This window comes from Limulus polyphemus, unplaced genomic scaffold (assembly GCF_000517525.1).
Source record: "Limulus polyphemus unplaced genomic scaffold, Limulus_polyphemus-2.1.2 Scaffold1302, whole genome shotgun sequence".
NCBI lineage: Eukaryota > Metazoa > Arthropoda > Merostomata > Xiphosura > Limulidae > Limulus > Limulus polyphemus.
This window is the reverse complement of record NW_013666912.1, coordinates 6,600-19,154: the sequence shown is the minus strand read 5'-3', so window position 1 is coordinate 19,154 and position 12,555 is coordinate 6,600. Positions and strand designations below refer to the sequence as shown.

Here is a 12,555-nt window from a genome sequence, read left to right as displayed (position 1 = left end):
TTGTCTTAACATATTGTTCCATTTACTCTTCTAGTCTCACGTTGTCTTGTACATATTTGTTCCATTTACTCTTTCAGTCTACGTTGTCTTGACATATTTGTTCCATTTACTTTCAGTTCTACGTTGTCTTGACATATTTGTTCCATTTACCTTTCAGTCTCACGTTGTCTTGACATATTTGTTCCATTTACTTTTCAGTCTCACGTTGTCTTGACATATTTGTTTTATTTACTTTTCAGTCTTACGTTGTCTTGACAGATTTGTTCCATTTACTCTTCAGCCTCACGTTGTCTTGACATATTTGTTCCATTTACTCTTCAGTCTCACATTGTCTTTACTTGTTTGCTTGCTTGTTTTGCAGTATCTAAGAACGAAACCATTTAATTATTAGTAAATTTAAATCTCCTGAAAATAAATGTTTAGTCGGCTACGATTCATGTTTGTTTCACAACAAGGCTCCACAACTGGTATTATTTTTTATACTTATTGCATGTGTTCAGAAATAATGTTTGTCATTGTTTTCAATAGATTTTATTACAAGCATTAGAGATGCCAGTAACTTTAAATTAACTTAAATAAGGGATTTTCATTTGAAGAAAACCCAGTATGTTGTATTTAGTACGATATAAAATCAGTTTTATAGTTTTATTTCAATACAAACTATTTTAATTTAATACCTTATAGACCTCAGCGAGACCAATATAAACCCTGATATTGTGAAAGTAGGAGCTGTTTTCTCATACAATACAGACAAAGAAGGAAACACATTATGTAAGTATATTTTGCTATCTCTTGCTCAGAAGAAAAAATTATAAACAAGCATTTTAGAAAATATAACCAACCACCCCCATGTGATGGACGATCATGTCCATCACAAAGAAACCCCGCTTTTATGTACAGAGCTAGCGTATAGCCCGTCAAAAGTGACGGGGCAAATACTACTACCCCCACCCCACATTATACCCTAATCTTACCTTTCATAGCTAACTGAAATAAATATTTTTTTTGCGAAATGAAGCTTGACCAACAAAGAACCAATCAAAATTAAGATCATTCATGAAATGAATTTGTGACTTATTCCTAGAATAATTATTGGTAAACATCAGTTAGATTACCAACTTCTAATTTATAGAAAAGTCAGTGCAGTTTGGTAAACTACGTTCCAACAATGGCTTTTATGTCATGTTGCTTAGCAACAAAAGTATAACTTAATAGTGTTGTTAGTCTATGTACTGAAAGTATAAAATGGAATGTGTAGACAACAAAACTGGAGAAATATTTGTTGATTTCTTAATTTAGGGTGTCCGCTGATTAAAGAGGTTTTTATTTTTATAATTAAACATTTTGGTGAGGTAACAGAAAATAGCTTAATTCAGAAACGATTTATGTTTAAGATCGAATCGATGTGTTTACTTTCATGATAAATTTTATGCACTTGGCTTTAAGCTTATTATACTAACGCTCACTACACTTACAAGGTTTCACAGCACCCTCCCACTCACGGCCCCCTTGCACCCCCTTACTAAAATTGTAATGGACAGACAGTAACGAACTAGTCTGGATAAATACATTTTAGCTTTTATGACTCCTCCCATTTCGAAAAATCAAGCGTGACGTGACGTAACATACACAGGCTTTTATGTAAGTTAGATGTTTTATAATACTAACATTCGAGTGACATCTGTAACTGCAACTTACATATACACATTAAAATCGCAGTTTTCCCTAAACTTGATCCTCTTGCAGTTTATTAAAAGCAGTGCAACAGAATCATTTGCCTCCAGTTAATTCGTTGTTGCTTCAACTGTAATATTTGCCTGAAGTTAATTCTCACTTGCTTGAATTTTAATATTTACTTTGTGTTAATCTCCACTTGCCACAACTGTAATGCTTACCCCAAGTTAATCATCGCATGCTTCAAAAGTAATATTTACTCCAACTTAATCCCCACTTGCTTCAACTATAATACTGTTACGACAGCGGAAGTCACATGACGCTGCTGGCGCGTTTGGCGCTGGTAGCGTACGTGAAAGTTTTCGAATGATCATGAATTTCCTAGTGCGTTCGAGACGCCTTCTTTTTTAGTATATAAGCCTGGCAGAGAAAGCCTGCGGGATGATTGAATGAAGAGAGTTCTGGGTTATTTACGATTCTGTTTCGAGCTAGTGTGAGTGTTTTATTATCGAGATTGTGAAATTACCTTGTTCTAAAAGTTTATATCGATGAAGAATAAACTGGTTTAACCAAGAAAGGACTTGTATCGCTGAAGTTTCTCGGAAAGAATTTCTACCTGAAATTAATAAACAAGTAGATACGCAACAATACTTACTCCAAAGTTAAACCCATTTGCTACAACTGTAACATTTACCTCAAGTTAATCCTCATTTGCTTCAACTATAATATTTACCCTTAGTTAATCCCCACTTGCTTTAACTGTAATATTTGCGTCAATTTAATCCTCTCTTGCTACAACTGTAATATTTATCTCAAGTTAATCCCCTCTTGCTTCAACTATAATATTTACCCCAAATTACCCTCACTTGCTAGTATTGTAATATTTACACCAAATTTAATACCCACTTGTTTCAAATGTAGTGTTTGCCTCAACTTAATCCCCACTTGCTACAACTGTAATGTTCATCGTAATTAAATCTATACTTGCATCTTACAAGAAAATCGTAACATAACCACGATGGTCACCGTGAGTTGCTAGCAGTTTGAAACATGTAAGGCAGATATAGCTTTCAGAAGTCTTCAATCAAGTTTAATAATTAGATGTTTGAGAAATGTCTTAGAATGTGTTACAGCGTGTCTAGACGTCTCTCCGAACATATTTTTACAATTAACCACCACTGGATAAACAACGAAAGCTCTCATACAATGCTGTTATTAAGATGCAAATGTTAAAGTTGTCAATATTAATTAGTTGTGTACTAATGTCTACATCAAAAGATGTTATCAGACGTTTTACCAGTGAATCAGTGCTCTTCTTGACGTACACTTTACTATTCTACAACACCCAGTTGTATTTTATAATAATTAAGCAAATCACTTATTGAAAGGCAAATCCATACAGAAAATTCTATATAACGCAAAGCTTAGACAATGTATTGCAAATGTTTTTCCGAGTTTTATGTTATACACATACATAGGTGATATTATGGGGAATAGACAACTGGTATGTGATTGCATATTTCGTTTCGTAGAATGATTTCTTAAGTATTGTTGCGTATCTGCTTATTTGTTTGTTTCTGATAGAAATTCTTTCTGAGGATCTTCAGCGATACGAGTCCTTTCTTGATTAAACCAGTTTATTCTTCCTCGATACAAACTTTTAGTACACAGTAGTTCCACAATCAGTACGTTTCTCGTCATTTTAAACTTAACTTTTATAATAAACGCTATAAATCACAGCGATTCACAATCTCGATAACTTCGCTCTCGACGAGTGCAAAACACACACTTTATGGCTCACTAGCTCGAAACTAGCAGAATCATAAATTACACGGAACTCAAAGTAACTACTGCTCTCTCTTCATTAACATATCCACTGGCTTTCTCTGCCAGGCTTATATACTAACGAAGAGGGCATCTCGATCACACTCGGACTTCCTCGATAATTCGGAAAACATCACGCACACTACCAGTGCCAAACGCGCCATCAGCGTCACGTGACTTCCGCTGTCGTAACAGTATTAAAAATGTACCTACTTTGTTTAATATCGGCACTTTTATCCATGGTGTGCATAGAACATTTAAACATTTCGAACAAATAAAGGATATGCTTAGTAGCTACGTCATAAACTTGATATGTGCACATCAGTATTCACTTTACCATCATCATTTGGAATATATTCTCGTTACATTTAGTAAATTCCACTCTCGCCTTGGCTGTTATGTTATAACGCTGCTGACATTACAGAACAAACATTTTCATGTATTAAAGTTTAAAAATGAAACTATTATTGTTTTAGTGGTTTTGAGAGTAAACTGCCACAGAAAAGACCCAGTTACCATGCCTGAAAGGAAAAAGATTGTAGCTTATTGGGTAGAAAAAGTTGACAAGGAAGGCAAAGGCGAAGCTGTATCTGTTCTTATGGACTGCTCAAACACCTCACTAGCTAACATGGTAAGGTGTATTTTAGTTCATAACCTAAAGATTTTAATGTATTACAACAGTAGATGAAAATAAAATAAATAAAGTATAAGCTACTCAATAAACAAATAATCATTATGTTCGTCTCTTTTAGAACGAAATTGAGAACACTGTAACATTTGCAGCATCACATTAGAGTCTTTAATACTGACCTCAACTGGTGTACGTTACATCTTCTTCCCTGACATCTTTAAATATCAGAAAACATTAGTCTTTAATGCTGACTTCTGCTGGTGTATTACAGTTTCTTCTCTGACATCTTTACACTGTTAGAAAACATTAGTCTTTAATGCTGACTTCTGCTGGTGTATTACAGTTTCCTCCTTGACATCTTTACACTGTTAGAAAACATTAGAGTATTTAATTCTGACTTCTGCTGGTATATTACAGTTTCCTCCTTGACATCTTTACACTGTTAGAAAACATTAGAGTATTTAATGCTCACTTCTACTGGTGTACGTTACATCTTCTTCCCTGACATCTTTAAATATCAGAAAACATTAATCCTTTAATGCTGACTTCTGCTGGTGTATTACAGTTTCTTCCCTGACATCTTTACACTGTTAGAAAATATTAGTCTTTAATGCTAACTTCTGCTGGTGTATTACAGTTTCTTCCTTGACACCTTTGCACTGTCAGAAAATATTAACGTCTTTAATGCTGACTTCTACTGGTTTGTTACATCTTCTTCCCTGACATCTTTACACTGTCAGAAAACATTACTCTTTAATGCTGACTTCTACTGGTGTGTTACATCTTCTTCCCTGACATCTTTACACTGTTAAAAAACATTAGTTTTTAATGCTGACTTCTGCTGGTGTATTACAGTTTCTTTCCTGACACCTTTACACTGTCAGAAAACATTAAAATCTTTAATGCTGACTTCTACTGGTGTGTTACATCTTCTTCCCTGACATCTGTACACTGTTAGAAAACATTAGTGTTTAATGCTGACTTCTGCTTGTGTGTTACAGCTACTTCCCTAAAACCTTTACACTGTCAGAAAACATTAGTCTTTAATGCTAACTTCTACTGGTGTGTTACATCTTCTTCCCTGACATCTGTACACTGTTAGAAAACATTAGTGTTTAATGCTGACTTCTGCTTGTGTGTTACAGCTACTTCCCTAAAGCCTTTACACTGTCAGAAAACATTAACGTCTTTAATGCTGACTTCTACTGGTGTGTTACATCTTCTTCCCTGACATCTTTACACTGTCAGAAAACATTAAAGTATTTAATGCTGACTTCTACTGGTGTGTTACATCTTCTTCCCTGACATCTTTACACTGTTAGAAAACGTTAGTTTTTAATGCTGACTTCTGCTGGTGTATTACAGTTTCTTCCCTGACTCTTTTACACTTTCAGAAAACATTATAAAGTCTTTAATGCTGACTTCTGCTTGTGCGTTACAGTTTCTTCCCTAACGCCTTTACACTGTCAGAAAAATAATTGTCCCGAGTTGGTTTTAATATGTGTTTTAATCCATTGTGAAAATTATTTATACTACAAACATACTTAATTTATTGTTTAATGAGAACATAATCTGGTTCTTCCTTTCTTTATCACAATGACCTTATCAAACAGCATTGAAAATAAAACGCTTGAATAGGAATAAAAAGAACAACCACGAAATATCGTGTGTTATTATTATTTCGTTTGTTTATTGTTGTGGTTTTTTAACATAAATACAAGCACATTCTACCTCGTTATGTGTTCTTCAGAAATATCATTTGTACCAATAACCAAAATGTAACATTTTTATGGTGTTTATTCACATTACCGTAATTATCAATTTAAGTTGATTTTACTGAAGTTTAGGTTAAAAGTACAGGGTGTACCATAATTACCAACCCTCTTAACTGCTAGCCTTGCCATTCACGGTAAACAACTAGAAATAGAACTGGTCATAATTTACATATGTGCATAATAACAAACATAAGAGATCTTAAAATAGATATATTGGGAAGGAGGCTGAGTAGGTATATAATTATGGTACATATAATATTGACGTTTTATTTAATGACTTCTATTGGCATTTTCAATCAGTTTTCGTGGAAAAATAAATAAAAAGTGGTATGCCAAAAACAGTTAGAATGTTTTCAAGATTTCTATTTCAGATATAAATTTTAAAAAATACACGACTTCCTTTTTACCGGGTCGCGTGTTGTCTAGTGAACTGTGGATTCGTGGGACGATAGTTCACGTCCCGCTGCCGCAAAAAGAAAAGAAATTGCCCTCTCCACTTTCGAGTCTTGGTTGCGTTAGCAGAGTGTCAGTCAAATCCCACTTTTCCATTACGGTATCCAAAGAATTAGCGGTGGATGCTGTTGACTAACTGAATTCGCTCTAGTCTATCAGTTCAAAACTGGGGGCAGCCAGCGCAGATAACCCTTGTGTAGTTTTGCGGAAATAACCCAAACAAATGATATTTCTTTGGCCTTTTCTGTTCTTAGCATAACATTTTTTTAAACATTTCTTTTTCTGCTCATTACATGTTAACTTTTTCTGCCTCATTATTACATGCTTTGCATATACTTTCAGAACGTTACCTGTTATATCTTTATTTTTCTGAGCATTACATGCTTTGCTTTTCTGAATATTACATGGTTTTAATTTTACTTTCTTTAACGCTTTAGGTTTTTCTGAACACTTCAGGTTTCATTTTTACATTTTTGAACATTGCATGTTTCATTTTTACTTTTTTGAACATTACATGTTTCATTTTTACTTTTCTGAACATTACATTTTTACTTTAGTAAAAGTAAAATGTTTCACTATTACTTTTCTGAACACTGCATGTATTACTTTGGCTTTATGCATATTACAAGTTGTACGTTTCCTGTCTCTATATTACATGATATGCCTTTTATTTTCTGAAATTACATATATTTTTTTACAGGATGTAGACTTCACTGTGTACTTAATCTCACTTTTTACAACATACTATCCTGCATTGATTGGTAAGTGTTATTAAACTTTTTATCTTATTTTTTATTAGATTGAGAAAGAAATAAACATGTTTAGTGCTTCATGTTTTTCCCCCAGTGATACAGCGGTATGTCTGCAGACTTACAACGCTAGAAACCGGGTTTCGATACCCGTGGTGAGCAGAGTACAGATAACTCATTGTGTAGCTCGTGCTTAAACTACAAACAAGCTTCATGTTGTTGTTTTTCAGATTCATCCGGTGATATTTACTTAAAGTTATTGATTGCTTAACTTCCAAAAGTGTCCTGATTATCGAGGTATATCACAAATAGACTTTTTAACCTATTTTTATAAAAACTTTAAAAAGTGCTTCATAATTAGAGACGAATTAGAACATATCTCATCTTCTACATTTAACTCCAAACAGAATTTTTCAAACTTAACCGTGAAACATTCATAAATACATTTGAAAATTAGTTTTTAAAGTTATATTTTACTTCGTGTACATTTTGAATATATTATCACTACAGTAAGCTTTTCAATCTGAAAATACAAAGCATTTAAATTAAAACTTTAAAAAAGTATAATAAATCATAAGAAAATGAAACCTGATAAAAAAAAATGCATTTTGAAATTAGATCATACAATAGATCACTAAACATTGGTAAATATATAATAAAAATGATTTAGAAATTCAAATGCTTTTGAAGATAGGTCTCGCCTATTTATTACGAACTAAAAAAGAAGAGACGATCCTTTGAAATCTCTCCAGTTTTTCGATAGAGTTTTGGACTCAAGTATTAACATAGTTATAAGGATTTATCAATCCAAGTTCAAGAGTTACTGCTAACAGCTTATTAGGAATACTAATCAAACGTTTCAAAATTGATTATATATAGCTCAAATTCGCTATACTTTCTTATTTGCTTTTATTATATTTTTCAGGCAACATTTATGTGTTGGAAATGCCATGGATAATGAACAGTAGGTGTTTTTATTTTATTTGTGCCTTTTCTCTGGTTGATGTGTTTTGTATTTCAGTTTAGAATAAAATAGTTTTAATTGGAAGTAACTGAAGAATCACTGGCCCCCATAAAGTTGGTAGATGGCCACACGTCGTGGTTAAAACAACCTATTATTCGGAATAATAAAACTATAAATATCCATATGACAGAAAATTATGGAAACTTCTCTTCTGTTTTTAAAATATATATATTTATCGTTTGAAGTGCAAATAATGTACAACAAAATTCAGTATGTTACTTACAACCTGTACACCATAATCCTGTAATTTTGTTGAAATTTATTTTTGTAAGAGTTCCTTCTAAATGAATTTCAGTAATTTACGGTTTGCTCTTTTATAACGATATAATGTTAATCTACACATTAAATTCTTTCAGGGGACATTATTTTACAAATTTATGTTGTTTAAATCAAATGTATGAATCAATACGTACAACCAACAACAACTTACATTCAAGTGTTGTATACTTAATAAATAACTTGTACTCAGGCAGTGGCGGCCATATAGAGTGTGCAAGCTGAGCAATGCACAGGGGCCCACTAGCTCTAGGGAGCCCATTAAGACTTAATCCAAACTGGTACCAAGCATATTATATTCTGGTATATTATATTTGTGTTGGGAAGGGGCCGAAGAGGGCCCAAAATTTATCCCGCACAAGGACCTACAACTAAATATGACCGCTGCTGCATTCAGGTGTTTTATACTTGATAAATAAACCCTACGTACAGCCAACAACAACTTGCACCCAGGTGTTTTCTACTTAATAGATGCAGTATTAAAGGACACTGTAGTTGGAAATAACATAAAATGAATAGCCCATGCGTAATATTAATATTTATTTACAGAGTCATGGCTGGTATTTGAGGTTTTGATGCACCTGAGAAAGGGCATTCTGCCCGAAACGTCTTGCAAATAAATATACGTTTCCATGTTACAATAATATTACGCCGTGTTATTTGTTTTCTACTAAAATAATGATCCACTACACTGAATAATATCATCTGATAATTAATATTCAACAGCCTGTTGGAAGATCATAAAAACTCTGCTTCCCAGCAGTGCTAGAGAAAGGATTAAATTTCTTACGAAGTCGTCTTTTTCTGAGTTCCTGGATCCAAAAGATCTTCCTCCGCACCTGGGTGGCACGGTAAGTGACTGAGATGAGCAGCCTGAAAAATAATGATCTTTACAATGTTAGGAAATACGTCTGAAGTTATGACTTTATTTTAATTCATTTCCTTATATTGTTTGCTTATACTTTATTACAAAATACTATAGATAACAATGTATGTAACTCACTCAAATCTATGTAACCAGATCCCATTATGCAGTAGTTATGTAATAACGCAATGGATCCGATGTTATGCCTATCATTTCAAGTTGAAATATTACACGTGAATATAAATGTGGTGTGTAACGCTTCTGTTAAAGAAATAGACATAGGAGCAGATGATATATCCCCTAATGCACAGATATTTATTGAGAACAGACTATTGTCATGCTTTATTGAGCCAAATGCTCACAACCAGTGAAAATACTGGGGGTACATACTTAAAGCTCCCAACAATCTATACGCCAGTATTTTTTGCAAGTGTTTGCGAGTATCTTTGTAAATGTAAATACTGGTGTACGTAATTAACGCTGTTAAACAATTTATACGTCAATAATATAATATATTAATATTACATTGTTATTCCATTCTGTTTTCTACCCTCAAATTCAAACTGTAAATTAATCTACGAGATCTTGGGCGTGATCAAATACGTCAATCGAAAGGGTTTGATCTCCTGAGTCCAAAACTATAATTATATCTCAAATCGATTAAGAAAAGACGGAGCTATGAGCTAAAAGTTTGTACTTGAAAAACTCAGAGCCATTCTTTAGCTGCTATGCTAATATTCGAAATGGTCAAACTAGAAAGGTTAACAAGTGCCCTTTGAATACTAAAAACCTATGTACAACTGATAGGGAATCTTCTGTCTCAAATTTAAATTGGTCATTTTTTCTTATTCTAGTGTCCAAGGGAGTATGCCCCTGCACAACTCCCAACGTATGAAAATGATGAGATACCCTCTAGTGGCGAACGAAAGAACTCGGTTGTTTCTACAGGTGAAGGACGCGACCAAAAAGCTTGATGTCTCTGAACATTTGCTAGAAAATTAATCATTAATCCTATTTAATGTGTTATATAATAAAATGCTGCTTTAGTGCCTTACTCTAGTTCTATAACTTATGATGTTATTGTATTTCTATTTAACTAGGACTGTTCATATTAAATTTTTTGTAATGTTATATTGATCTCATCAATCTAGTTTGTTTTTTGAACCACGCTTCGGTTTCAGTGGGCCTATCATGGAAACCGAAACGTTGTCCATCGCAAGATTCGGGGTAGATGCAGCCGATAAAACATTCGACTTTGTTACAGTTGGTAATTACATCACGAATAAAATGTTAATAGCTCTGCTTTGAAGTTTGTGTACTTATATATTTATGTTTAATATATGTACATTCAATATAGATACAACGCTTATAAACTTAACAAGTTTTTGTCGACTTTTAAGTTTTTTTATGATCAAATAATTTTTTAAACTAACTAAAGACTTTTTTATATTTTGCTCATGAAGCCTACCATTTTCCTGATATCCTGATGCTGAACTAGATATAATTACTGACCAGTTCTGTTATTGATACTCTCTCTTCTGCTGAAACTGTCCATTTCCTGATATCCTGATGCTGAAATGGATATAATTACTGACCAGTTCTGTTATTGATTCTCTCTTCTGCTGAAACTGTCCATTTCCCGATATCCTGATGCTGAACTGGATATAATTACTGACCAGTTCTGTTATTGATTCTGTCTTCTGCTAAAACTTTCCAGTTTCCTAATATCCTGATGTTGAACTCGATATAAAGTTTGACTAGTTCTGATATTGCTTCATTCTTCACGAACGTTCCAGTCGGTAAAAACTGATCAAAAATGTCTAAATTATTAGTTTCTTATTGATAATTACACACTGCGTTAAGTGCCAAAAGTTCAAACTCATATATCTAATAAAAATTAACTATATTGTTGAATGTTCAAATATACTAAACAAAGAGTTATTTTGTATAAATCTGTTTTACCAAAGAAAATTAAGCTAAACTGCACAATAGAGTATGAAAGTCTTAAATCAAATTGAAATGGCTAATATGCGAGTACTTTCAGTGGCGCTTTATTGGTTATTTAAATTCGGCTTTTAGTTATTTATTTATTTGTTTTGAAGAAGCAAATGTGTCTCCTTCACCTGTTGCATAGATTTTTTTCCAGCTTTAGTGAGTACTTTATTAGTACGTTTTGAACAATGCTTGAACTGTCCTTGAACCTCGAACCTAGTACAAGGGTGCTCTTTTAAACGATCTCCCATTTATCTGACAGTCGAGCCGATATAGGCGCCCTCACACGTAACATATTCTCCTTTGCTTTCACTTTGGGTTTTTGGAATTAAAAATGTAGTTTTCTCCCGTTGACGCTGAAGTTGCTTGACCCCCTCCGAGAACAAGAATATTAGCTTACTGGTTCACCAGTTATTGTGCATTATAACTGAAATAAAAAGAGTAGTTATAGCAAAGAAATAATTGGTGTTAATTTTTTTAAATAATTACCTTAAACATCTAATTTATAAATGATTTAATACATTTTATAATAATAACAATTCACTTGCTTAATCTGATTCACACCATAACAGTGGCTGTTCGTGAAACTTTATGATATATTATAGCACCCAGACCACGACAATGTCTGTTGTATCCAGCTGACCAGACAAGCTTTAGTATCAGGTGAAAAGCCTTGTCAGCACTGGATATAGCAGATGTGATGTCGTTGACATATTCACCTTTGCTTTCACTCATGGGTTCTTACAACTGGGCAGAATAATTCGTGTGACTGCTGATAGAAGTGGATTCGATTTTTAAACTTGAAAAAATTCTGAATTCTAAGTACAGGTCTAAACACACATTGAATGTAAACTTGTGGATATACTCTATTGATTATTGTGTTTAAAGCGAAACTGTATATGGTAGGAATATCGTTACTCACACCTTTTTTAGTTCAGTGATTTTGGTTTTTTTTTTATCTGGCAGTGGTATGAAGTGTAAAATGGAAATATTTCCTCATATTTGATAACAAATTTCACACCAGCACCGCCTGAGAACTGTACATCAGTTCTCATCACCTTATTAAATTGATATATCTCGAAAACATTAAACTCTTTTCTGCTCTCGCTATGGGATTTGTTATTTAACATAATCAACTATTTGTTATATTATAGTCCCCCAGTGGCTCAGCGGTAAGTCTGAAGACTTCTAACTTTAAAAACCTGGTTTCGTTACCCGTAGTGGCCATAGCCCAGATAGCCTATTGTGTAGCTTTGTGCCGAACAACAAATAAACAAAGCTATATTATACAT

The 12,555-nt window shown here is 33.4% G+C and overlaps 1 protein-coding gene across 1 annotated transcript in view; it reads left to right on the top strand.

The window, feature by feature from the left end:
- The window catches only part of LOC106463016 (motile sperm domain-containing protein 2-like), a 20,446-nt gene extending 10,184 nt beyond the window's left edge, over positions 1-10,262 (top strand). The window contains exons 3-8 of the mRNA XM_013922984.2: positions 685-771; positions 3,975-4,129; positions 7,058-7,118; positions 8,032-8,070; positions 9,133-9,257; positions 10,126-10,262. Coding sequence (XP_013778438.1) covers positions 685-771; positions 3,975-4,129; positions 7,058-7,118; positions 8,032-8,070; positions 9,133-9,257; positions 10,126-10,245 — 587 coding nt within the window. The 3' untranslated portion in view covers positions 10,246-10,262. The remainder of the gene's footprint in view (positions 1-684; positions 772-3,974; positions 4,130-7,057; positions 7,119-8,031; positions 8,071-9,132; positions 9,258-10,125) is intronic.
- The last annotated feature ends 2,293 nt before the right edge of the window (positions 10,263-12,555 follow it).